Genomic DNA, 25,333 nt, shown 5'->3' on the forward strand with positions numbered 1-25,333 from the left:
GAATCAATACCTTGAAGCGCACCCGGACGACCACATGGGCAATGGAAGGATTTATACTGGATTCCCCACCATCCATTCAGAGCTGAATGGATTCCCCACCATCCAGTCAGAACTGAAGAAGCTTCTTGGATGAAAAGCGAAACGACTTTGAAGAAAAACCAGAAAGTCCAGTTGCCTCTTGAAAAAGAACCTTTGAGAGAAGACGAACAAGTGAAAAAGAAGGTATGATAAAATGGACTAAAACATAATATACAAATATGGTAGATCAGTGGGAGAATATGTAGATGAAACAAATGACATTCACATTGTGCTGTAATCTTAAAGAAAATTTCATAAAGTGATGTATTGTTATTTGTCACCAGGAAAAAATTGTCTAAAGCATACAAAGGTACCTCATATGAATGCTGGAAATGTGAACAAGAGGGGACTTGTAAAAAAGTAGACATGTAAAAAAGCTAAAAAAAAAATTGGATTCAAATACAGACATTCATTCAGAAGACCTTAAAGATCTCAGAACATCTGAAACCAGAGATATTCCTTTTGGGACTAATGGACAAATATTTGTGGGGGGAAAAACTTAATGGGACTTTATTTTTACATATGATAGCAGCAAGACATTTTTATGCACACAACGATCGAAAGATTTGACATCACTTACAATGGGAAGACTTGAGGGTGAAGTTGATAGAGCTGGATGAGATAGTGAAAGTAACACCTTTGATTAGAGAAAAGACAGTAATGCTGATCAAAAACCCCTTTGGGACATTTTGCATGAAACAGGAAAAAAATGAGAATGGATTTGATAATTAGATAAAATGGTAGATCAAGTGGGTCTCAAACCTTCTCTTCACCACAGAACCCCTATAAATACCTTTTGTGGCCACGGACCCCCAAGACTTAACTCAATATTTAAATCATAACATTTCTTCAAGCCTTCACGGACTCCCTGTGATGACATTGTGATTCCTCAGGGGTCTGTGGACCACAGGCTGAGAACCACTGTGGTAGATCATAAAGAAACAAAAGCTGTGTTGTAAAGACTTTTAATGTGAATTTATATTCATAGCTGCTGCAACGAAAAAGTCAGAATCACTCTTTTTGCATTTCCTTTTCTCTCTTTTTCTTTCTGCACTTTTGGCTTTGCATTCTTTTTCTCATTCTTTACCTGTTTCTTTCTTCTACCTTAATTGTTGCCAGTGTTTATCTCTATATCTGAAACCTCTCATAAAATTATCTTTTAAAAAGAGGCAACTCGATCATCCAAATGGCTTCTCTCACTCATCAACAGCTCGAAGGTATCGAGGTTTTCTGTCAGATTCCAAAGGCAAAGAGCACCAATGGTGCAAAAAACCACAAATCATTTCTCTGTCTACATAAAAGAAGAATCTGCAAAAGACTCTTAGAGCAGAGTTCATTATATACTGACTCGGGCCATCAACCACCAGGCGCTTCTGCAAAATGACTTTGAGGAAGCATTTATGGTCAAGGAACACCCTTTTATTATTATTTTTTAAGACTTTTGAGGAGAGGGGCTAAAACTGCAGGCTAATTTCCCTTCAACAGTATATAGAGCACGGGGAAACTGACAGCCAACATGGTACAGGTGAAGACTGTGCTGTAGATGGAGTTCTTCTTCATTTGGGCTTTCAACCTCCTTTCGGTGTTGCACAATTCGAGAACCACCTCTTCTGCCTCTAAAGCCTGGCTCTTCGCCTCTGAGGGAAGGCTAAGCAAACCCCTTTCCTCAGGTACGGACTGAGGTACAACTTTAACGTCCCGCACTTCACGGACCATCTGCCTTAGGTTTTTTTCCAAATTACTAAACTGCTCCTGCAAGCTTCCGAGGAATGAGCTGATTTGTTTAGAGTAGACCAGCTGCTCCTTCACAGAAACCAAGACAGGGTCTATTTTTAGTGAGGTGCTCGATCTGTCTTTGGTCAAGGAAGCCCCTTCCCCTTCCTGCGGCGACGTCACCGTTGCAAGTTGCAGGATGTTCTTCAGACTGGCAATGAGGTCACCGAGATCCTGTTTTTGGGAGCGATAGGCAGTGGCTTGATCCCGGATGGCTTCCTGAAGGCTCGCAGGGCCCTTCTGGGCCTCGAAAACTAAGGCTTTTAATTCCTGCAATCTAACTCGGTTGATGTAAGTGGAGCCCAAGACCCCAATCACGGCCCCCAACACGGAGCCAATAATGGACCAGTTCTTTGTCTTCTCAGCTCTCGTTCTCTCTTTTTCGTGACTTTCCCTCACGGCGGCAGAGAAGAGAGAGAAAGCTTCCCGCTCAGATTCTTCGGCTGTTAGGTAGTTGATCCGGTACCTTTTCTCTTCCTGTAAGAAAGCCAACAGGTCTTATGAAAAGCCATCACCCCTCCGCCGCAAGTCGTCAGCAGTTATGTTAAAAGCCTGAAGAGGCAGAATAAAAGAAACCCAATGCATCAGACGAGATGGAATGAAGTTGGCCCCGTTTTACCACTCCCTGATCATGTGCCTGTTTCAAGTATTTGCTAAAGTATTTAATATCAAGTATTTGATATTTGGAGGTGGGAATGAAATATCTCACCTGCTGGTTTCTGCAGGTCAAGCTGTTGAGAAACACACAAGAGGGACAATTTGTTTTGTTTTGTTTTTTAACTATAAGGCATGCTGATCTGCCTGCATGTGCAAATCTAGACATTCACAAAATGATGCAGGCCACTGCATTACATGGTGTTGTATCACTGGTCCACCTACATTACCAGTACTGACTGGCCCCAGCTTTTGGCATTAGGATTAGTGAATGGGATCTTGGATCTTGCAAGTGCTATAAAGTTTGTCTCTTAAAATGGGCACAGCCACATACACCTGAGGGATGTTTTTAAACCAGCTAAAGCCCATTTTGGAGCTTTTAACAATGGCACCAATGAACTTTACAGAAGACTCAACGATGATAAAAGAGTTTGGGGGCCCAACTGCAACCCTGGAACCTCAGAATCCCCCTTGTCAAAAATCTCTCTCTTTGCAGTTTCGCCAAGGATTGCCTGTCTGATTAACAGGGATGAGCGCAATCTGCTCCTCAGCATGATTTGCTCAAAAGTAAATTTCAAAAACTCTAATGGGATTTACCTCCTAGTAATTAATAGAATGCAGATTAGAGGCCACCATGGAAAAGGAGATGCCAGATATTCAAGCTAGTAAAGTGTGAGGAACACAAGACATTATTGCTGAGGGATGCTGGATAATTGGGATAGACAAAGAATACCCCAAAGAAGGCAGTTCATTGAGTATAGACAAGCTTTTAGACATGTGTTGAACATGTCAAACTGTAGAATATGTTGACTCCACTGTATGATAATCACCCTCAGCCTATTTTACATAAGGCTTTTACTACAAATAACCTCCACCTCATTCCTGCCCCTGAAACAGGATGAAATCTCATTTCCTTTCAGCCTGCAATATTTTAAGATTCCCTAAACAAGGATATGCCTCCTGAACTTAATGCAGTTTTCATGCTCTCAAGCAGGGGTGTCCAACCATGACAATTTGTGGGCTTCAAAACCTAGGATGACAACTCCTAGTCTTGGGGGCTTCAACTCCTAGGATTCCCCAGCCAGCAAGCTAGCTGGGGAATTCTGGGAGTTGAAGTCCATAGGTTTTAAAGTTGCCAAAGTTGAATATCCCTGCATTAAGGTGAGTTTTGCAGATACTTGATTATTTGTGGCAAATTCCTCATTGTACTACCAATGAAGTCTTTGTTTGTGGCACTGAATTTTGAAGGTGGACTTAAGGGGACAGATTGATCAGCTTTTGCTTACAGTCTTTAAAAGAAGTCATTTATAAAAAAATATAACATTACTAGCAAATAACAGGAAACCTGGAAGTCCACAAAGCCATTAGATTAAATCTACTGTGTAACAGAAGCCCAAGAGCAAAGGACTGAGGTCAGGAATAAGGCTATGCTTGGCCTCGTCCCTGTGATGACTAATTTTTCTCATCTTACAAATTTCAATAGTTGCCACTAAAAACAGAGCCTTAAATGCATCATTCTGCTCTTGGTCACAGAAGTGTGTAACCAAGAAATATAAACCAGGTTTTAGATTCCGTGCGGTTGTTTTTCTAACGTTGTGTGTAATCTAGGATGGTAGCATTTGCTTTGGGAAGTGCATTTGCTTTACGAGATGGTTGTCTTGCCCAATTTTTCCCTTTGGAAAGAGAATGCTTGTGCAAACACATCTGGGATGCTGGGAATCACCTCCCTCTGCTTGGCTAGAGAGCCATGTTAGCCAGACGATAGGAGCAAAGCCCCCTTCCTCGTTTCTCATGACCAGCCTCTCCCACGGGAGCAGGGCATAGTCCTGTGCTTTTTTTAATGCATCATGAAGCACATTTTGGAGGGAAGCAAAGGGAAGATGGAAACGGCTTCAGCAATGAATGCAAAGAGCAGAACAAACAGGCTGAAATTCAGTGAGTGCAAAAAGGCTCCCGTTTACAATGGGATTGTTGGGACCCAACTTTCCCAGACTGTTTGCTGAAGTCGCACGATTGAGTCCTGTTGTCCAATGGGCAGTGGGCAGATCAGAGGCTCTGATCATGCAATAGCTACCGTATTTTTCGGAGTATAAGACGCTCCGGACTATAAGACGCACCTATCTTTTGGGGGGGAGGAAAACAAGAAAAAAAATCTGCCTCTGTCTCCCAGCAATTTGCCTCCTTGCAGCAAACAGCCTGCTTTAGTTTCATTTTCATTTTCAGCACAGCCTGATTAGCACAAGAAAAAAAAATCTCCCTCCCAGCAATTTGCCTCCTTGCAGCAAGCAGCGGAGACCTGCGCGGCAATAGGCAATGGCAATCCCTGCAGCCTGAAACAGTTGTGGGTCGTGAGGCCGATCCAACCAACAATCAGGTGCTTGTATTAATCAGGCTGTGCTGAAGCTGAAACGGGCTGTTTGCTGCAAAGAGGTAAATTGCTGGGAGGCAGAGGCCAAAGGGCAGGGGACGGGGGACGGGCGGGGCTACATTCGGTGTATAAGACGCACCCAAATTTTCACCCTCTTTTAGGGGGGGAAAAGTGTGTCTTATACTCTGAAAAATACAGTAAGCCACGTTCATAATGTGTGGTGCCATCTCAGCCACGATAAGGTACCCAATACCGTAGCTCATTTCAAGGAAGTCTATGGGGAGAAAGAAGCTGAAGAGAAGAAACTGAATCTGATACTCGAAGGTATGAGGGATTGTAGCCAGAATAAATATATATATTCATTTAGGAAACAACCTGTTCCCTCCAAGCCTTCGCTCCAGCTCTTCCAAGCTCATCAATTCATTGCCAAATTGCAATTTTGCAAGGTGACAAAAGGGATAGAATCTTAAAAATTTGTGGAAAATAATCATACAAATTGCACGTAAACACATTTTCAATTATGTCAAATGAAGTTTGCATCTTTGTGCTATTCGGCTTTTGGAACATGGGGTTCAGGGAGTTGTTTTGAGGACTCCAAATGGAGAGCTGGGAGGGGTTCACGCCAGTTGGTATTTACCCTTGGTATGTTTGAGTAGAACTTAGACCTCACCATGTCCCACACAGCACTCGTTTATTTCCAGCAAGCATGCTTCGCATTGCAGCTGGAGAAGTGAATGCACTTAGCAATACAGCTGGAGAAACAAGAGGAGCCCTGGATGGTTTGATCCTAGAACATCAGCTGCTGATGTTCTAGGATCAGCAGCTGATGTTCAGTTGGCCAGCTGCTACCAGTGTTTTCCCGAAAATAAGACCTGGTCTTATTTTCTTTTGGGGCCCAAAATAAGCACTAGGGCTTATTTTCAGTGGGTGTCTTATTTCCCTCTCCCATGTACGGGAGACCCACTTGGGCTTGCTTGTGGCCACAACAGAGCAGGAAGCCGAGCGATATGCCGGTGCTGCGGCCATGTGTTGTGGCCCGTACGCGGCCTGTGCAGCTAGTAGCTGATTCAGACAGCGAGGAGGCTGGTCTGGTGCTGCGTCAGCAGCTTGTGCAGCTGGTACTCGAGTCAGGCAATGAGGAGGCTGGAGAACATGTGGTGCCAGAGGCAGGGATTCAGCCAGGGCCTTCAGAACCTCCAGAAGCTCCCTTAAGTGAAGAGGACGAAGCGGAGGAGCCTCTTCTTGATGCACGGGTGCACAGAGCTGCCAAAAGGCAGGAGTGGCTCCTCAGGAGGAGGTCTCCTCGAGAGTAAGGCTTGAGGCTAATTGGCCACTCCCTTAGCCTATTTAAGGAGGAACGCCGACTGAAGCAATTTGCAGGGAACAACTTAGTTCACATACCTTCGTGTCTTGTCTTGCTTATCTTATCAGCTTCCTGCAAATTGCTTCTGGGCATTCTGCCAACCATAGTAAGCTTTCAGTTATTATTCTTTGAATTCTTGGCGGCTGTTAATGCAATTAATTAACAACCGTTGTTGTAAAAGACTGGTTTATTCAGTAAACTAAGGCTTGAACGGACTTTGTGTGTGCTGTGTTCTTTGGGGTCCGTAGCTGGGGCAGAACACCATGAGGCAAGGTAGGGGGTGGAGCTGCCCCGCACCGACTTACCTCAGGGCCGCCACAGCCAAATTATCCACAACACCTGCCTCGCCTCGGGGCTGCAGCACCAGCATACCACTCGGCCTCCTGCTGCACATAGCGGCTGATGCTGCCACCTGAAGGCAAGTATCGGGGAGTGAATGGCCTGGCTACAGGGGCCCTGAGGTAAACTAGCGTGGGGCGTATGGGGCAGCTCCACCACCACCTTACCTTGCTTCTTGGCTGTGGCACTGCGAGCAATTAAATGGAATGGGTTGGCGGGCGGCTGTGCAGGCTCTTAAGTAGGGCTTATTTGGGGGTAAGGCTTATATTAGGCACACACGTGAAAAACATGCTAGGTCTTATTTTTGGGATAGGTCTTATTTTCGAGGAAACATGGTACATGGGAGAGGATCCCAGACTAGATAGGAATCCTGCTTGTCTGAATGGAGTTCCAAGAAATAACATTACAGGTATTCCTCGACTTGCAACGATTTCTTTAGTGACCATTCAAAATTACAACGGCAATGGAAAAAAAAGTGAGTTATGACCATTTTTCACGCTTATGACACTGCAGCATCCCCATGGTCACACGATCGAACTGGCTCATATTTATGACGGTTGCAGTGTCCCAGATCACCTTTTGCGACTTTCTGGCAAGCAAAGTCCATGTGGGGAAGCCAAGTTCACAAAAAAAGTTACTAATTGAACAGTTGCAGTACTTCGCTTAACCACTGTGGCAAGAAAGGTCGTAACATGGGGAAGAAATTCAACTGTTTAACAACCGTTTTGCTTAGCAACAGAAATTTTGGCATCAATAGCGGTCATAAGTCGAGGACTGCCTGGATTCCAGCCTGTGAAACTAGTCAATATTCTTTCCAAGAAGCACAATCCAGAGTTGCTTTCTGGGAGATGCATGAATGAATAAATTTTCTTTGTTGTGCAACCTGACCTGTATAGCAAGTCCTAACCATCCATCAGGTATGATGTAAAAAGCAGGTAACTCTGAAATTCTGTGTACACAATAGTAGGAAAAGGCGCTAAGACAGTTGCATTCTTTTACCCTGCTGAAGGGCAAAAATGGATGAAATATTTTGCTTCAACTCTTTTTCCTCCCACCCATTTATTTCTGCATCCACAAAATGAAACATGCGTATTTTTGGGAATTGAAGGAATGTCAGACCTTCTTAAAAGCACTTCCCAAAGGAAAGCTGAGTTCTAGATGGATGGCAAGTTGGCAAACAGCAAGGCATCGGAACCATGGCCAAAAGAAAAAGAAAACGAAATTACTGCTAAAAATATTACAAATCCTTAGAATGAAGAGGAAAACAGCCAGCGAAACAGCTGGATTGCTAGTCGACAAAAGATTTGCTAAAAGGGGAAGGATTGTAGGGAAGTTTCCTGGAATTTTTGTTTTGGAAAGATATCTGTGCCTGGGATGGCTTTCTTGGGAAAAGAATCTGAAGGATTAAATGAAGCAGAAGTGACGAGTGATGGAATGCAAGGACAAATTGACAGACTGGATTTTGATGAAACTCATTAAAGAATTCTTGAGAGTATTTTAAAATGTAAAATCACTGACCATCAAGAAAAACAGCAATCACACACAGACTTATATACCACTTCATAATGCTTTACAGCCCTCTCTAAGCGGTTTCCAGAGTCAGCCTATTGCCCCCAACAATCTGGTTCCTCAATTTACTGACCATGGAAGGATTGAAGGCTGAGTCAACTTTGAGCCGGTCAGAATCGAACTGTTCGCAATCAGCAGAATTAGCCTGCAATACTGCCTTCTAACCACTGCGCCACCACGGCTCTAGAAACAGGCAATTCTAATTAAAATTAGCTTTCCCTGAATGCAGTGAAAAATTCTGGACATAATGCTCAGTTTTAAAAAGACAGCCAGATCATCGTTGGCTTATCATTCTACCACCTGAGAGGTGACCGGATTTGATTTTATAACTGTTTTTACTACAGTCGTAAAGCAAGTGACTGCTGTCATTAAGTGAACATGGTTGTTAAGTGAATCCATTCTCCCACATGGGTGCTTTTCGCTGGAAGCCAGCAAAAAAACATTGCAAATTGCAGTCACATGACCACACAATGCTGCAACCAGTCTTAAATGCGAGCCAGTTACCAAGCATCTGAAATGCAATCATGTCACTGCGGGGTATATGTGTGTCCAGGAGCTGATATGGAAGAAAGAGTTCAAAGGGTAACATGTTGTCTCTGTAAGGCTTAATACATCTCTTAAAATTTCTCAGCCCCTAATTCTCAATTAAAACAAAACAAAAAAACCTACTAGAACAAAAAGAGGTGTTAGTGGACTGTAGATGACAGTAAGAGCTGTGGTGGTACAGTGGGTAGAATGCAGTAGTTTAGTTTAGTTTAGTTTATTTGATTTGTATACCGCCCTACTCCCGAAGGACTCAGGGCGGTGAACAGCTAAGCAATAAAATACATAAATACACTAAATTTAAAAACCAGATAAAATCAAATTAAATCATTTTGGCCCGGACAGATTAAAACACCCCAATAATTTAAAAACAGATTAAAATTTACATATTAAAAGAGGGAGATTAGACCAAGCCCACTTGATGGAATAAAAAGCGCAGTGGAAGGTGCGCAGATCCGGGATCCTCCGTATCTCTGGGGGGAGCTCATTCCAGACGGTAGGTGCCCCCACAGAGAAGGCTCTCCCCCTAGGGGCCGCCAGCCGACACTGTTTGGCTGACGGCACCCGCAGGAGTCCCTCTCTATGAGAGCGTACTGGCCGGTGGGAGGCTATTGGTGGTAGTAGGCGGTCCCGTAAATAACCAGGTCCTAAGCCATGGAGCACTTTAAAGGTGGTAACCAAAACCTTGAAGCGCACCCGGAAGACCACCGGGAGCCAGTGCAGCTCGCGCAGGAGAGGTGTCACATGGGAGCGCCATGACGCTCCCATTTACCACCTGCGCGGCCACACTCTGCGCCAGTTGGAGCCTCCGGGTGCTCCTCAAGGGGAGCCCCATGTAGAGAGCATTACAATAGTCCAGTACTGCAGGCTAACTCACTGCTCACTGCCAGGAGTTCGATCCTGACCAGCTCAAGGTTGTCTCAGCCTTCCATCCTTCTGAGGTTGGTAAAATAAGGACCCAGATTGTTGGGGAAAATATGCTGACTCTGTAAATTTAGAGAGGCTGTAAAGCACTGTGAAGTGGTATATAAGTCTAAGTCAAGAGCCTTGGTAGTACAGTGGTCTAAAGCACCCTGTTATTAAGACCAGCTGCCTGCAATTACTGCAGGTACGAATCTCGCCAGGCTCAAGGTTGACTCAGCCTTCCATCCTTTCAAAGGTAGGTGAAATGAGGACCCAGATTGTGGGGGCAATAAGCTGACTTTGTATAAATATACAAAAGGATGAAGGCTATTGCTTAGCACATTGTAAGCCGCCCTGAGTCTCCGGAGAAGGGCGGCATATAAATCAAATTTAAAAAAAAAAAAAGTGCTATTGCTATTTTAAATGCTGCTGTAGAATCTAGGGAAGGCTGAGTAATTTATGTTCTCTGCTTTAAGAACAGGGACAAGAGTTTTGCACAATAGCAATAGCACTTAGACTTATATTCTGCTTCATAATGCTTTACAGCCCTCTCTAAGCAGTTTACAGAGTCAGCATATTGCCCCCCAACAATCTGGGTCCTCATTTTACCCACCTCGGAAGAATGGAACAATGCTATTTGGAACATGGAAGGATGTTCCGGACAACAGAACAAGGTTGGAATATTTGGAACAACGGAAGGATGGAACAATTGCATATTAGACGGACAACAATCTCTCACTCAGCCTGCAGGATCTAAAGCATGACTTTGTGTTTGTCAAACTTGGCAACTTTAAGATGCATGAACTTCAAGTCCAAGAATTCCCCCGCCAGCCATTGAGAAGTTCTGAGAATTGAAGTCCATGTATCTTAAAAGCTGCCAAGGTTGGGAAACTCTGCCTTAGATAATCAGAAGGGATGCTTGCACCTACAAGCAGCTAGCTTGTAGGTAGCTAGCACAAAGCTTTCTGGAGCTTACATTTCACCTATATTTTGGAAACCACGTGAGAAAAGAGAGAAACACCCTCCCAGCTCCTCTAAGCAAGTCACGCAAACATTCACTACTTCATATCCAAGGGAAAGCAAGAAATAGAAATGAGGTTCAGTCCTGTTTAGCTTTTCAAGATCAACCAAAAGTAAGTGCTGCCACCTACCTGGCTAAAAGCTCCTTTAATTATTACCGTATTTTTCAGAGTATTATACACTGAATGTAGCCCTGCCCACTCACTGGCCCCACCCTTTGGCCTCTGCCTCCCAGCAGTTTACCTCCTTGCAGCAAGCAGCAAGAAGAAACAGCTTGTTTCAGCTTCAGCACAGCCTGATTAGCACAAGTTGATTGGATCGGCCTCCCGACTCTCAGCTGTTTTGCTCTCAGCTGTTTTGTGCCGGCCTCTGCTGCTTGCTACAAGGAGATAAATTGCTGGCGCAGATTTTTTTTTTCTCCTTGTGCTAATCAAGCTATGCTGAAAACGAAAAGGAAAGTAAAGCAGATTTCTTTTTCTTCTTTTCCTCACCAAAAAAGGTAGGTGCATCTTATAGTCCGGTACGTCTTATACTCCGAAAAATACGGTAGTTACTTCGTGGATCCATCCATGGATTTTTCTTGGCAACAGTATTGTTTCTGACTCCACTTACATGTTTCAACCACAATTAACTTGAAGCTGTCACCAAAGGTTTTTATACAGGTAGTCCTCGACTTACAACCGTAATAGAGCCTGCACTTCACAGTTGTAAGTCATGACGGTCGTAAAATCGATTGGTCAGGTGACTGACTCCTTCTTATCCAATTTTACAAACTTTTTTGCCGGGGTCATTAAGCAAATGCAGCAGTTGTAAAACACCATGGTTGTTAATTAACTTCCATGGTTATTAAGTGAACTACCGTATTTTTTTGGAGTATAAAACGCACCTACCTTTTTTGGTGAGGAAAAAAAGAAAAAGAAATCTGCCTCTGCCTCCCAGCAATTTTGCTTCGTTGCAGCAAACAGCAAACAACCTGCTTTACTTTCATTTTCATTTTCAACATAGCTTGATTAGCACAAGGGAAAAAAAAATCTGCTCTAGCAATTTACCTCTTTGCAGCAAGCAGCAGAGCCCTGCGCAAAACAGCTGAGAGCAAATCAGCTGAGAGTCAGGAGGCCGATCCAATCAATTTGTGCTAATTAGGCTGTGCTGAAGCTGAAAGGAGCTGTTTCTTCTTGCTGTTTGCTTGCAAGGAGGTAACTGCTGCGAGGCAGAGGCCAAAGGGTGGGGGCCAGTGGGTGGGCGGGGCTACATTCGGTGTATAAGACGCACATACATTTTCACCCCCTTTTAGGGGGAAAAAAAGGTGCGTTTTATACTCCGAAAAATACGGTAATGGTTTGCTATGGACATGGTTTAGCCAACAACCTGAGAGCCCACTTTGGTCACAACATTTGGGTCATGACCAGTAGTGGGATTCAAATCTCGTAGCTACCGGTTCACTCGTGGGTGCGTGCGCACTTATGCACAGAAGCTTCTGCACATGCGCAGAGACGTCCTGGTGGGTGGGCGGAGCCTCCTGCCGCCGCTACCAGTTTGCCTGATCTGGGGCGAACCGTAACAACCCACCACTGGTCATAATTATGCTAAGTGACCAGTCATATGTCAAGAGCAATTTGTAAACTAAGTGCCTTTATAAATTAAGTTTTAGGATTGCACATTCACTGCCCGGTACCAGTTTCTACTCTTGTATTATGGGAAAGAAACCATGGGAAGCTGTGTAGCATGTGCCCCAGCTCACATACCTCAACAAATCTAACCTTTCCTAAGCTGCCTTCAGAAATACCAAACTGAAAGGAACGCGCAATTATTCAAAATAATCAATAAAAAAAAATATCTCTCCCCAGAATAAATTTAGCAAATCCAATTATCCAAATGTGATTGGTACCTAGTTGAAAATGCTCTCTGTGTACAAAAGGTCAGCCTATTGTTAGCATTTTTGCTGATTAATTGAACGCTTCATTTCTTCCAACAAAGGCTCCAGCGGTATAGGATTTGGTTAAGCTCCCTTCTAATTAAAAGAAACACTTCCATAACCAGTCAGCGAAACTATGACAGATTTTTAATTGGAAATTCTACTTTCCATTTTCATGTTTTAACACAGAGATAGGCAACAGTGGCAAGTTCACGATCTGTGAACTTCAACTCCCAGAGTTCCTGAGCCAGCGTGGTTGGCTCAGGAATTTTGGGAGTTGAAGTCCACAGATTGTAAAGTCACCATAGTTCAGGGGTGAAATGCTCCCGGTTCAGACCAGATCGCCTGATCCAGTAGCGATGGCAGCGGTGGTTCGGAGAACCGGTAGAAAAAATCCCTGCGCCCTCTCCCCCCACCACCATGCCCAGCTGAGCCGCACGATCATCAGAGGCTTTTTTTTTTTTTAACTTTTCAAAGCATTTTTTCTACAACCTCTTCCAACGAAAAAATGCTTTTAAAAGTAAAAAATAAAAGCCTCTGATGATCGGGCAGCTCAGCTGGGATCGTCAGAGGCTTTTCAAAGCATTTTTTTCTGCAACCTCTTGGCTGAAGAGGTGGTAAAAAAATGCTTTGAAAAGTCTCTGACGATCCCAGCTGAGTTGCCTGATCGGCAGAGGCTTTTCAAAGCATTAGAAAAAATGCTTTGAAAAGTTTTTTTTTTAAAAGTTGGCCACGCCCACCCAATCACATTAACCCCCCCACCAAGCCACGCCCACAGAACCGGTAGTAACAAATTTTACATTTCACCCCTGCCATAGTTGCATATCCTTGTTTTAACATGTCAATTTGAAGCAGTTCCAAAATGAGGGGGAATAAAAGTCCAAACCTCATTCAAATTCAAAAAGGGAAAGCAGACTGATTCAAATGCCTCCAACATCTGGGGCTCTTCTTACCTGCAATAATTTGTGCTCCAAAGTTGCCAGTTCCAGATACTGAACGTCCTCACGTGAAACTCTGTCTAAACGATCCCGAATTTCCTTCAATTTCAGCTGCTGAGTCTCCCACGTGTCACGAGTTTCTCGTACAATTCCTCGAGCAAACATAAACTGTTTTTCAGCCTGGGAAGAAATCAGCCAAGAGAAAGTTGACTGTATATTTATCTGACAGCCTAAATAGGGCACAACTGAACTGCAAAAATTCAGATTGCCGCTAGATGGCAACAAAGAGTAAAGACTTGTTTTGAATCTTTCTGCCCATCTAGTGGTCGCGTTGAGTTTGCAGCCCAGATCCACAGCCCTGGCCTAATCCACCAGAATGGGGTGGATACTAGCTTACTTCAACTAGCATATTTTGGCCATGCTCGTGTGAATTCTGGAAACGACAATGCCAATTATTGAAAGGCACCAGATTGAGATAAACAAGCTTATGCTAATAATAGTAGACATGCTGCATAAAGGATGGGACACAAATGATCAGAGAAATATTATATTTCTAATAGAGATAGTCCTTAACCTTTTGTTTAGTGACCGTTTGAAGTTACAACGGCATTGAAAAAAGTGACTTAAACCTTCAATACATATTGCACATACTTACCGCAGCAAGAATCACATTAGCAAAAATTGGAAACAAAAAAATATACCGTCAGACGAAACTGTAATAAGGAAAATTTTAGAATGCGCAGAGATGGATAAAATGACTATGGAGTTGAAAGAGAGAGAAGATTCGGACTATTATGAAATATGGAATAAAATGTATAGTTGGCTCGAAAATAGAAATCAGAACAAGAAATGTTTAACCTAATATTGATGAACCTTAAAGTAACTGAACAACATTAAATAAAGTGAGATAAATATAAACGAATATAAATGTGTAGATAAGAACAAATGAATATTATAATGTGTATATATATATATATATGTTGGAGTAATGTGATTATTCTACTATTGAGTAGTAAATAGAAATGACAGAATAGAGAACTACAAAAGCAAAGTACGTAAGTTGATACGAAATGCTGTAAAATTACCATTAATGTTATGTAATGTTCAATACGTCACATTTTGACATGTTTTGTTTTTATATATGTATGATTGCTTTTTGTGTTGTTTTTAAAGACAAACTGTTTAATAAAAATTATTTTTATTAGGAAAAAAGTGACTTATGAACCATTTTTCACATTTATGACCGTTGCCACTTCCGCACTTGGACGCTTGGCAGCTGGCTCATATTTATGACGATTGCAGTGTCCTGGGGTCATGTGATCACCTTATGTGACCATCTGACAAGCAAAGCCAACGGGGGGGGAGGGGGAGCCAGGTTCACAACTATGTTACTAACTTAACAACTGCAGTTATTCACTTAACAACTATGACAAGAGAAGCCATCAAATGGGCAAAACTCACTTAACAACTGTCTTACTTAACAACAGAAATGTTGGGCTCAATTGTGGTCATAAGTCATTATGTCATCCAATATGCTTGCCAAAGACAAGGAGAAGGTTATTTACCATTTTAACAGTCTTTCATTATACTGTGAAGATTGTTGCTTTCAATTGCGACTTACAACCATTCGTTTAGTGACTGTCAGAAGTTGCAGTGGCACTGAGGACAGTGACTTATGACCGGCTTTCTCTGTTACAACCACTGCAGCATCTGCTGTGGTCACATGGTCAAAATTCAGGTGCTTGGCACCTGGCGTGTATTTATGACAGCTGCACTGTCCCGGGGTCATGTGATCAGTGGTGGGTTGCTCTCGGTTCGCACCGGTTCACAAGAACCGGTAGTAAAAATTTGTAGTAGTTCAGAGAACCGGTAATAACATTGGCTGGCCATGCCCCCAAACCGGTCCCTGTCCCGGTCGCCGCTCGCTTACCCCGCCCACCTCATCAGAGGCTTTTTTCTTTCTTTCTACTTTTAAAAGCATTTTTTCTACAACCTCTTCGGCCGAAAAAATGCTTTTAAAAGAAAAAAAAAAAGCCTCTGACAATCGCACAGCTTAACTGGGATCGTCAGAGGCTTTTAAAAGCATTTTTTCTGCAACTTCTTAAGGTTGTAGAAAAAATGCTTTTAAAAATAAAATAAAAAAAAGTTGGCCATGTCCACCCAGTCACATTACCCCCCCAAGCCATGCCCACAAAATAAGCCACGCCCACAGATCCAGTAGTAAAACATTTTAGAACCCACCCCTGCATGTGATCATCACTTCCCACCTGGCTTTCAACAAGCAAAGTCAATGGGGGAAGCCAGATTCACTTAACGACCGCATGATTCATTTAACAACAACACAGCTGAACAACCGTGGCAAAAAAAAAAAGATTGTAAAAATGGGGCAAAACTCACTTACCTGCCTCACCTAAACACAGAAATTTTGGGCTCAATTGTGGTTGTAAGTCAAGGACCACCTGTAAGCAGGCATTCCCACCAAAGAGAAAGAAATGATACCCAAACTGATCAGTTACCCCTTTCTTACCTCGGTCACATTTCCCTGGGCTTCTCGGACTTCATTAATGCCGACAAATTCCTCGTATTTTTCCCACCAGCTTTGTGTGGTTGCAGAGATTCGCTGAACGGAGTGTCTTCCCAAATCCCTTCCAGCTCCAGAGAGGCGACAAAGAAAAACTTTAGCTGTTTCCATTGTGTTGGCTGCTTCAGACTTTTTGGAGGCCGGAGAGCAGTACATCCTCACAAAAGATAACAAATGGGGACGTTGCATTTTGCGATGCGCTTACAACAAGTGAACTAGCAAGTCTGGGCACTTCACGGGAGCTGTGCACGCAGGGCCACCATGGTGGGGAAAAAATTACCTGCAAGGAGACAAAATTGAAGGCAACAAGAGTACCACGTCAGAAACCCATTAAAAAAATTAATCTACAAAGGTTTTTAAAAGGCAAGCCACAGATTGAAATGAGTGTTCAAATTAATCCAGCACTGATGATGTTCTCTAGTTTGATAATGAAAGATATGCGAGAAAGATCACGCAGCTCAGAGAGCGCCCCACACTCAAATTAATCTCTACATACAGAGCCACCCATAGAATAGCAATAGCACTTAAGACTTATATACCGCTTCACAGAGCTTTATAGCCCTCTCTAAGCAATTTACAGAGTCAGCCTATTGTCCCCCCAACAATCTAGGTCCTCATTTTACCCACCTCGGAAGGATGGAAGGCTGAGTCAACCTTGAGCCCGGTGAGATTCGAACTGCCAAATTGCAGGCAGCCAGCAGAAGTAGCCTGCAGTACGACACTCTAACCACTGCGCCACCGTGGCTCAATGGTATGACATGTCAATGGACTCCCTATACCCGTGGTGGCGAACCTATGGCACATGTGCCAGGGGTAGCACGCACAGCCCTCTCTGCTGACACATGCGCCGTCATCCCAGGTCAGATCTCTGTGGCGTTTCTTTCATGAGCTTCTGTTTCCTGCAAACGACAAAACAGAAGCTCATGAAAGAAAAAGACCTTACCTCTTGCCACGCTGTCAGTGTTGGGATGCCCCGCCAGCCAGCTGGTCTTTGGGTCTCTGCTGCGCACGCATGCATGTCCACGCATGTGCACATTCATGCATGTCCCCGCGTACGCCCCCCCCTTCAGTTTGGGCATACGCTCGCACGCCGTTTGGGCACTCTGTGTCTAAAGGTTTGCGATCACTGCTCTATACCCAAATTAACAGAAGAAAAAGAATAACAGTTGGAAATTATTCTCACTGTCAGCAAACTTCTCCTTATTTCTAGGTTGGTAGTTCACACCAGCTTCTTTTTTCTCTATAGAACTGAATGACTTTGGACAATCATTGTCTCTCTTAGCCCAACCCACCTAAAAGGGTTGTTGCTTGGGGAAAATAAGAGGAGGAAAATATCAAGGTTCCAAGTGACACCCCCAACGAAAGAAGACTCCGAGGCTTGAAGTTCCTCAAAGTTTCATTTTATTAGAGATGTCATATTGGCACATCTGGGAAAATCCAGGTTTTCCCCACCCAAAAGAAAGTCCAAGTCCCTTCCCCTGCACCCACATGTCCGTCACATGGTCCAACCAAAGCACCGTCCCAACAGGAGATGCTTCCCAGTCACACCCTTCCAGTGCAGGGCAAGATGTCCTTGACTCTCTGAGAAAAGAATGTTATTATGACTACATATCATCCATGCTCCATACAATCCCCCCTCTCAGTTTCCCACAGTAGGAAATGTGGCAGGCCTGAAGGCCCAAGGCAAAAGATGGCTTCCAGGCCTGATAAAAGGAGTATTAGGTATCTTCACTGCCTTGTCTTAACTTATAAAGTAACAAAAGCAGGATCAAAATCTAATACAGTTAGTCCTTGACTTACAATCACAATTTAGTCCAAAATGTCTGTTGTTAAGCGAGACATTTGTTAAGTGAGTTTTGCCCCATTTTACGATCTTTCTTGCCATAGTTGTTAAGTGAATTACCTCAATTGTTAGGCTAGTAACCAGGTTGTTAAGTGAATCTGGCTTCCCCGTTGACTTTGCTTGTCGGAAGGCACAAAAGATGGTCACATGACCCCTGGACACTGCAACTGTCATAAATATGAACCAGTTGCCAAGGATCTGAATTTTGATCACGTGACAATGGGGATGCTGCAATGGTTATGAGTATGAACAATGGTTAGGTCACTTTTTTCAGTGCCGATACAATTTTGAACGGTCATTAAATGAATGGTTGTAAATCAAAGACTACCCGTAAATAAATAAATACATTTCCTCCATTCATATGCATTGAAGTAGGTTTATCCTACGGAAGCTGTTTGGAGGAGATGGAATCCCATTGTTATTAGGCCTTTAGGGTGAGTGGGCTTTTCTTCAGACATAAGAAAAAAGGTGGGATATAAAATGGGAAGGGAAGGGAAGGAAAAGAGTGAATGAGAAAGGAAGGAAGGAAGGAAGGAAGGAAGGAAGGAAGGAAGGAAGGAAGGAAGGAAGGAAAGCTTTTCCTGATGAGGAAAAATTGCAGTCTCCCATACGCCATATTTTTGTATTTCCAGCTTCCACCCTGTATTCTCTCCCCTGTTTGGTGGAGAAATTCAACACGTATAGTACATGTTTTTCTGGATGAGAAATAGAAAGAAACATTGAAGACTCTTAATTTTCTTAAGCTAATTGATTGATCTGGATAAACAGATAAGAGAGGTCCATATCAGTTGTGCTCAGATTTTCATTTTTCCATGCAATAAATTTATCTGTGTTTCTATTTCAGTTTGCAAATTTAGCCAAAAGACCTCCTCAAACTTGGGGGAAAAAACCCATATTTTTGGAAGCAATTCTGATGTAGGTATTTATATATATGTACAGCATTTTCCTTTAAAATATTCAAGTTTGGCAGAGCTTACTTCTCACTTACACATTTTTGTGCACACATTTTCTTCATGTGCCTGTTTATATACAGATTTTTCTTTTGAAGTATACTACCAAATTTTTAAAAGTGTGGAAACCTGAAAGTTTGGAGGAGGAGATGGCTGTAAAAATTATTTCTAAATAAACTGGGTTTTGAACCTTGAAGAATGTCAACTACTGTTGTTTCCCCGAAAATAAGACCCTGTCTTTTTTTTTTTTTTTTTTTTTGAACCCTGAAATAAGCACTTGGTCTTATTGCCATGCGCTCAAAAGCCCGATCGGGCTTATTATCAGGGGATGTCTTATTTTAGGGGAAACAGGGTAGTTGCTAATCTTCCATTTTGAAGCAAGGATCCCAGGCAGTGGTAACTGGGATTCAATGCTAGGCAATTCTTGGATGACATGGATTTTTATTTAAGACTCTTTCTAATGTGGCCACTAGACTATATCGCAAGCAATTAAATCTCTGAGTGGTTTTTCACCATGAGATCGATTTCAGATTAGTTGTTTGGAGGGGAAATAGGGATTGTAGGACACAATTATCCAGTGGTTCCATTCCTACTTCGCTGAGTAATTCCAGATGGTTCCAATCATTGTTTCAGATTATTTTACTTTGCTTGGATTTCTAAAGGCTTTATCTGCTCCTCAGGCTTTTAATCTCTACATGAAGCCAACATCGAAGGGTGATTACTACCAAATAAAAAAAAAAATGAGAATGAGAAAAATATATTTTATAATGTGCATAATGAAAAAAAACTTGTAAACAAAGAAATGAAAGAGAGCAACGGATGTATATGATTAAAAGGCTCAAGAAAATGTAGAGCAATTTTGATAAAAACAATTTTTTTTTAATGCTATGGAAGTGAATGGAGTGGATAAAACAAGGAGCTTCCAGCAAAATGACTGGAAATTAAAATACAAATCATGAGAAGATTTGAGATGAAAGTAAAGTGAGAGGATGTGGGAAGATTTGCATGGAAGTGATAGTTATAGTGATACGACCCTTTTGTATAATGTTGTTGCCCTGAAAGCTGTCCCTAAACAAGTTACAGATGTTGGAAATGGAGGGAATCTATAAAATCAGCCATACAAATTTAGTCTAGACGTTTGGAGTCAAAAGCCATCGATGCTCCTATGACAGCATGTCATCATCCAGGCCTGTCTACCATCCTGTGGTCTACTTATCCGAGCACAGACATTGTTCTATCTTAGCTCACATTAGCTGAGGCAGAGATAAACACATTTTCTTACCCATAGTCGCTTTTTTAAAACAGAAACTTCTCTGCGCAGTTTCATGTTGTGCGTCAGTTATGCACATTTCTGGTGCAGGCGGTTCTGCTCAAGGGTACTCATGCCCATGTAACCTCTTGATTGGATTACTATAATTGTGCTCTTCATGGGGCTGCCCTTGAAGACTATTCAGGAGCTTCACCTGGTTCAAAATGGGGCAGCATGAGCAGTTACATGTGTCTCTAGAGTGGCACATGTTACACTTCTGCTCTGCAAGCGGCATTGATTGCCAGTTTGCTTCCAGGCTCAATTCAAGGTGCTGATTTGGACTTTTAGAGCCCTACATCACATCTCCTGGGATCAGGTTATTTGGGGATTTGCCTCCAGCCGAAGCAATACGATGGCTCAGCGGTTAAGACTGGGTTTGTCAGCTGAAAGGTGAAAGCCCAGGTTCGAGACCTAAGTGCCATGCGACGGGGTGAGCTCTCGTTTTTGCCCCAGCTCCTGTCAACCTAGCAGTTCGAAAGCATGCAAATGCAAGTAGAGAAATAGGTACCACTTATGCTAGCCATATGACCACGGAAAGTTCTTCAGACAGCGCTGGCTCGGTGGCCTTGAAACGGATATGAGCACCACCTCTATAGTCGACTAAAACTAGCGGAGTAAAATCTACAGGGACTCCTTTACCTTTACCTACCTCTACCCAATTACAACTGCTCATGTCAGGCAGAAGGAACCAGAAATGAGAGGAAGAGCTCATCAGAGTGACATGTTTATGGTTGCTCACCTACAGACAGGAATCTTGCCAGACTAAAGCATTTACTATATAACTACTAGATAAATGCTGTGAAGCTTTAGGGGGCCAATCTCCCTTCAGCTGCTTCTTCCCCACAAATGATTCAAAGCTAATCAGGTGTTTCACTCCTTCCCTCAACTCAGTGCCAGATTCCACCATTGGAGTCTACAGAAGGGGTACTCTATGGGTCTGGTTCATGAAGCAGTAACATCTGGCAAGACTCAGGAAATGGGCCTTTAGTCTCATGGTTCCTGCCCTGTAGAACATTATTTTCCTATAAGGTGAGACTGGAACCATCTCTGACATTTTTCCAGAAGTCCCTTAAAACAGGGTAGTGACATAAGGCTTCCTAAGAAAGGGGTGAATTAGTGAAATGGTTCTCTACCTATAATACCGGTAATAACTTTTTCAGCTAGTCTGCTACTAGTAATTTTGATTGGAGCTCCTTATGGAATGTTTTTTAATTGTTACTTTTTATGATGTAGTTTTACTGCATGCCATTCAAAGTCACGTTTTATGAGAGGGATGGTTACAATGATGTAAATAAATAAATAAACTTGGAATACTTCATTCAGTTTTGGTCACCACGATGTAAAAAAGATATTGAGAGCCTAGAAAGAGTGCAGAGAAGAGCAACAAAGATGATTAGGGGACTGGAGGCTAAAACATATGAAGAACGGTTGCAGGAACTGGGTATGTCTAGTTTAATGAAAAGAAGGACTAGGGGAAACATGATAGCAGTGTTCCAATATCTCAAGGGCTGCCACAAAGAAAAGGGAGTCAAGCTGTTCTCCAAACAAAGCACCTGAGGGCAGGACAAGAAGCAATGGGTGGAAACTAATCAAGGAGAGAAGCAACTTAGAACTAAGGAGAAATTTCCTGACAATTAGAACAATTAATCAGTGGAACAACTTGCCTCCAGAAGTTGTAAATGCTCCAATACTGGAAGTTTTTAAGAAGATGTTGGATAACCATTTGTCTGAAGTGGTGTAGGGTTTCCTGCCTGAGCAGGGGATTGGACTAGAAGACCTCCAAGGTCCCTTCCAACCTTGTTATCTGTTCTGTTCTGTTCTGTTCTGTTCTATATAGGAAAAGTGGGGGCTGACAAAGAGAAAGAAAAAAAATGGAAATTAAAGACTTCTAGAAAGAAGACGGAGCAGTGGCTAGTAGATCAAAATGGACTGTAGAGAGCCACGATTATCGAAGTCTAAAGTGTCTATCAAAGACTGAAGTGGAACAAGGGGTGGCAAGGGGACATCTTCGAATATACAGCTTCCTTAGGAGGCTGAAGAGAATATTGTCCATAAGACACTGATAGCCAACATAATTGACCCATTACATGGGGGGAAGAAACGGAATGTAGAAATACCACTGTAAACTGCATATCTATCCAACATGAGAGTGTGTGAAGTCAGCTTATGTTAAAGTTGCAAGTTTGGAAAACATAAAACGTATGATCAAATACATATAAATGAGGCTGATGTTTTATGGCCACCTTGCTATATTGTTCATCAGAAAGGGAACAACAGCAAGGAAAATGAATATGCTGTCATGAATACTGCCAAAAATGCTTTCTATGAGCAATGAGCTACCCATAAGGCAGCCACCCACAGAATATGACCGATCTCTCATAGTCCCTAGATTTTATCAGGCATATAAACTCTTTCATTCTAATGCCCAGATTAACCTTTAGAAACACTGCTATCTCTTATAGCTGTATCTTATTTAAATATCCAAATCACCACAATGGGATAAAGCAATTTCCTCAAACCCATTTCAGGATACTAGTTATGGTGTCTCCAGGCCAAAGAGCTCAGATTCTATTTCTATTTTGCTAACTTAAAATTGAGGGTCATTGGAGTAGGAGTTTTAGGAACTTCCCAGGGTCCAAGAAGTATGGCAACAAAATTGATGACTGAGTTGTAAAATATTTTTTTAAAAAAGCTCCTATGATTTCTTGTTGTTTCTGCACAACCTTCAAAATCCTGTTTTCAGTCCATCTTTCTCAAAGTCAGCTGTTACAATTCTCACTCATCCTTGCTAAGAGAGCCAACAGAGATGTTCCCTGTTGCAATTCAACATTTTCAAAATCACTGCATAGACTGCAGTGTGGCTCAATCTTGGCAACTTGAAGATGTGTGGACTTCAACTCCCAGAATTCCCTGGCTGGCTTGGGAATTCTGGGAGTTGAAGTCCACGCATCTTCAAGTTGACAAGGTTGAGCAACACTGCTATAGAGAGCATCGAGGACGGCTCGGTTAATCTCCTTATGAAAATCCTTTCATGCTCCTACATTAATATCATCTTCAGACGTCCGTTTCGCAGGTACCCTGTCGGTTTTTTTAAACCTAACCTTTAAGGTTAGTACAGTATAGTGGACTAAAGCACTGTTATTAACATCTGCTGCTTGCAATTACTGCAAGTTCGAATCTCACCAGGCTCAAGGTTGACTCAGGCTTCCATCCTTTCAAAGGTAGGTTAAATGAGGACCCAGATTGTGGGGGCAATAAGCTGACTTTGTATAAATATACAAAAGTATGAAGGCTATTGCTTAATGCATTGTAAGCCGCCCTGAGTCTCCAGAGAAGGGCGGCATATAAATTAAAGCAAAAAATAATAATAATAATTTACCATCTTTTGTTTTTTAATCACCGTCATTATTATTTCAATTATTCTGGAGAGGAATCTGATGTTCGAATTCTATAATAAAAATTTAATGTTGTAACCGCTTCCTGCTTTGTAACCATTTTTTGCTTGGGCGGCACTTTGGGAAACTTGCAAATGAACATATAGATTGCATACATTTAAGAGAAGTGGAAATCCAATTGCGATTTCAGAGGAATTAAGCCTCCTTGGCTGACCCACTGGACTTCAAAAATTAAGAGCTGCACGTATGCAGGAAGTTATTTCTTCCATCTCCCCCATCCCTGGGCTGCTTTGTTGCCCTCCATTCCTAAAGCTTCCCCACGTGCACGTTTCCCGGAATCGCATCGCACCCCGAACCCTTCTTCCCTCTGCCCCGAAGGGACCCCTTCATTCATCCATCCATCCATTCATCCACTCACTACGATGTTCTCCCTCCAGTCCGCTGCACGTTTCCTTCCTCGAGTTCACATGCCTCCGAGCCGGAAGCGGAGAAAAGTCGCGGCGGAAACAATGCAAGTCTCTCTCTCGGTGGATGGAGGGAAACGCATTCAGAGAATTTAGGACCGAAAGCGAAACTCTTCTCCAAATAGCCACGGACGTTTTCTAATGACGGTGAGGGTGGTGTCATTCTAACTTTAGTACATCTATGGAGGAGGCGAAAACCCTCCCGCGTTAGATTATGGTGAACTTTTCATTCAATCGGGTGGGAGGCGCTTCTAAAAAAAAAACACCACTGAAGAGCTATCCCTGATTGGTCATTTTCACGCATCTGATTGGCCACAGTAATTTATATAATTTAAAATAATTTTTATATAATTTATATACACACGTGCGGGAGTTTTTTCCTGTAGAACAGAAAAGAATAGATGTAGCTCTGAGTTAGTTGTGTGATCTTTACTACCGAGTCCTTAGATATACTCCCTATATCTATCTACAACTATATAAATATATAAACATGTATATGATGTGACACACATGCATGGGGTGCAGAGAGTGCATGTGTATGTATGTATTCTTGATGAACGTATCTTTCTTTTATGTACACTGAGAGCATATGCACCAGTGGTGAAATCCAATTTTTTTTACTACTGGTTCTGTGAGCGTGGCTTGGTGGGCGTGGCAGGGGAAGGATACTGCAAAATCCCCATTCCCTCGCCACTCCTGGGGGAAGGATACTGCAAAATCTCCATTCCCACCCCGCTCCTGGGGCCAGGCAGAGGTGGTATTTGCCGGTTCTCCAAAATACTCAAAATTTCTGCTAGGGGTTCTCCAGCACCTGTAAGAACCTGCTGGATTTCACCCCTGATATGCATCAAAGACAAATTCCTTGTGTGTCCAATCACACTTGGCCAATAAAAATTCTATTCTATTCTATTCTATTCTGTTCTGTTCTGTTCTGTTCTGTTCTGTTCTGTTCTGTTCTGTTCTGTTCTGTTCTGTTCTATTCTATGAATGTGTGGATCTGTGTGTATATACATTAATACATACACATGTATGATATGGATCTGTATATATATACAGTACATTAATACATACACATGTATGAATGTGAATCAGAGTGTATATACATTGATACATACACATGTACTCTGTACTCCATGCATGTGTATTACATCACATACATATAAATCTATATAGATATACGAAGTATATCTAAGTAAGGCCTCCATAGTAAAGATCACACAACTAACTCAGAGCTACATCTATTCTTTTCTGTTCTACAGGAAAAAACTCCCGCACGTGTGTATAAATTATATAAAAAATTTTTTAAAAAATAGTATAAAAATGTGTCA

General features: G+C 42.5%; 1 protein-coding gene across 5 annotated transcripts; it reads right to left on the reverse strand.

Annotated features, from left to right (window-relative positions):
• Positions 1 to 1,027: 1,027 nt before the first annotated feature.
• Positions 1,028 to 24,258, reverse strand: CCDC51 (coiled-coil domain containing 51). 5 transcript variants are annotated; one of them, XM_087888047.1, is made up of 5 exons: positions 23,960 to 24,258; positions 17,948 to 18,115; positions 15,991 to 16,324; positions 13,479 to 13,643; positions 1,028 to 2,328 (listed from the first exon to the last, which is right to left on the reverse strand). In XM_087888047.1, the coding sequence occupies exons 3-5, from the start codon at positions 16,231 to 16,233 to the stop codon at positions 1,546 to 1,548; spliced, it is 1,191 nt and encodes a 396-aa protein (XP_087744173.1). In that variant the 5' UTR covers positions 16,234 to 16,324; positions 17,948 to 18,115; positions 23,960 to 24,258; the 3' UTR covers positions 1,028 to 1,545. The 5 variants fall into 5 exon arrangements, with proteins under 5 accessions (XP_087744173.1, XP_034287661.2, XP_034287660.2 ...); XM_034431770.3 differs by lacking the exon at positions 17,948 to 18,115 and adding an exon at positions 16,672 to 16,943 and having other exon boundaries at positions 23,960 to 24,236; XM_034431769.3 differs by lacking the exon at positions 17,948 to 18,115 and having other exon boundaries at positions 23,960 to 24,247.
• Between the last annotated feature and the right edge of the window lie 1,075 nt (positions 24,259 to 25,333).

The sequence above is a fragment of the Pantherophis guttatus genome, chromosome 2, assembly GCF_059756535.1.
Source record: "Pantherophis guttatus breed Tessera chromosome 2, ASM5975653v1, whole genome shotgun sequence".
Lineage (NCBI taxonomy): Eukaryota > Metazoa > Chordata > Lepidosauria > Squamata > Colubridae > Pantherophis > Pantherophis guttatus.

Excerpts from the sequence above, each read along its gene's own strand:
- CCDC51 (XM_087888047.1), bottom strand. The coding sequence starts at position 16,233 with ATGCAACGTCCCCATTTGTTATCTTTTGTGAGGATGTACTGCTCTCCG. Across the intron at positions 13,644-15,990 it reads CCCAGGGAAATGTGACCGAG|GCTGAAAAACAGTTTATGTT; the intron begins GTAAGAAAGGGG and ends ATTTCTTCCCAG. Across the intron at positions 2,329-13,478 it reads TGGAGCACAAATTATTGCAG|GAAGAGAAAAGGTACCGGAT; the intron begins GTAAGAAGAGCC and ends GCTTTCTTACAG.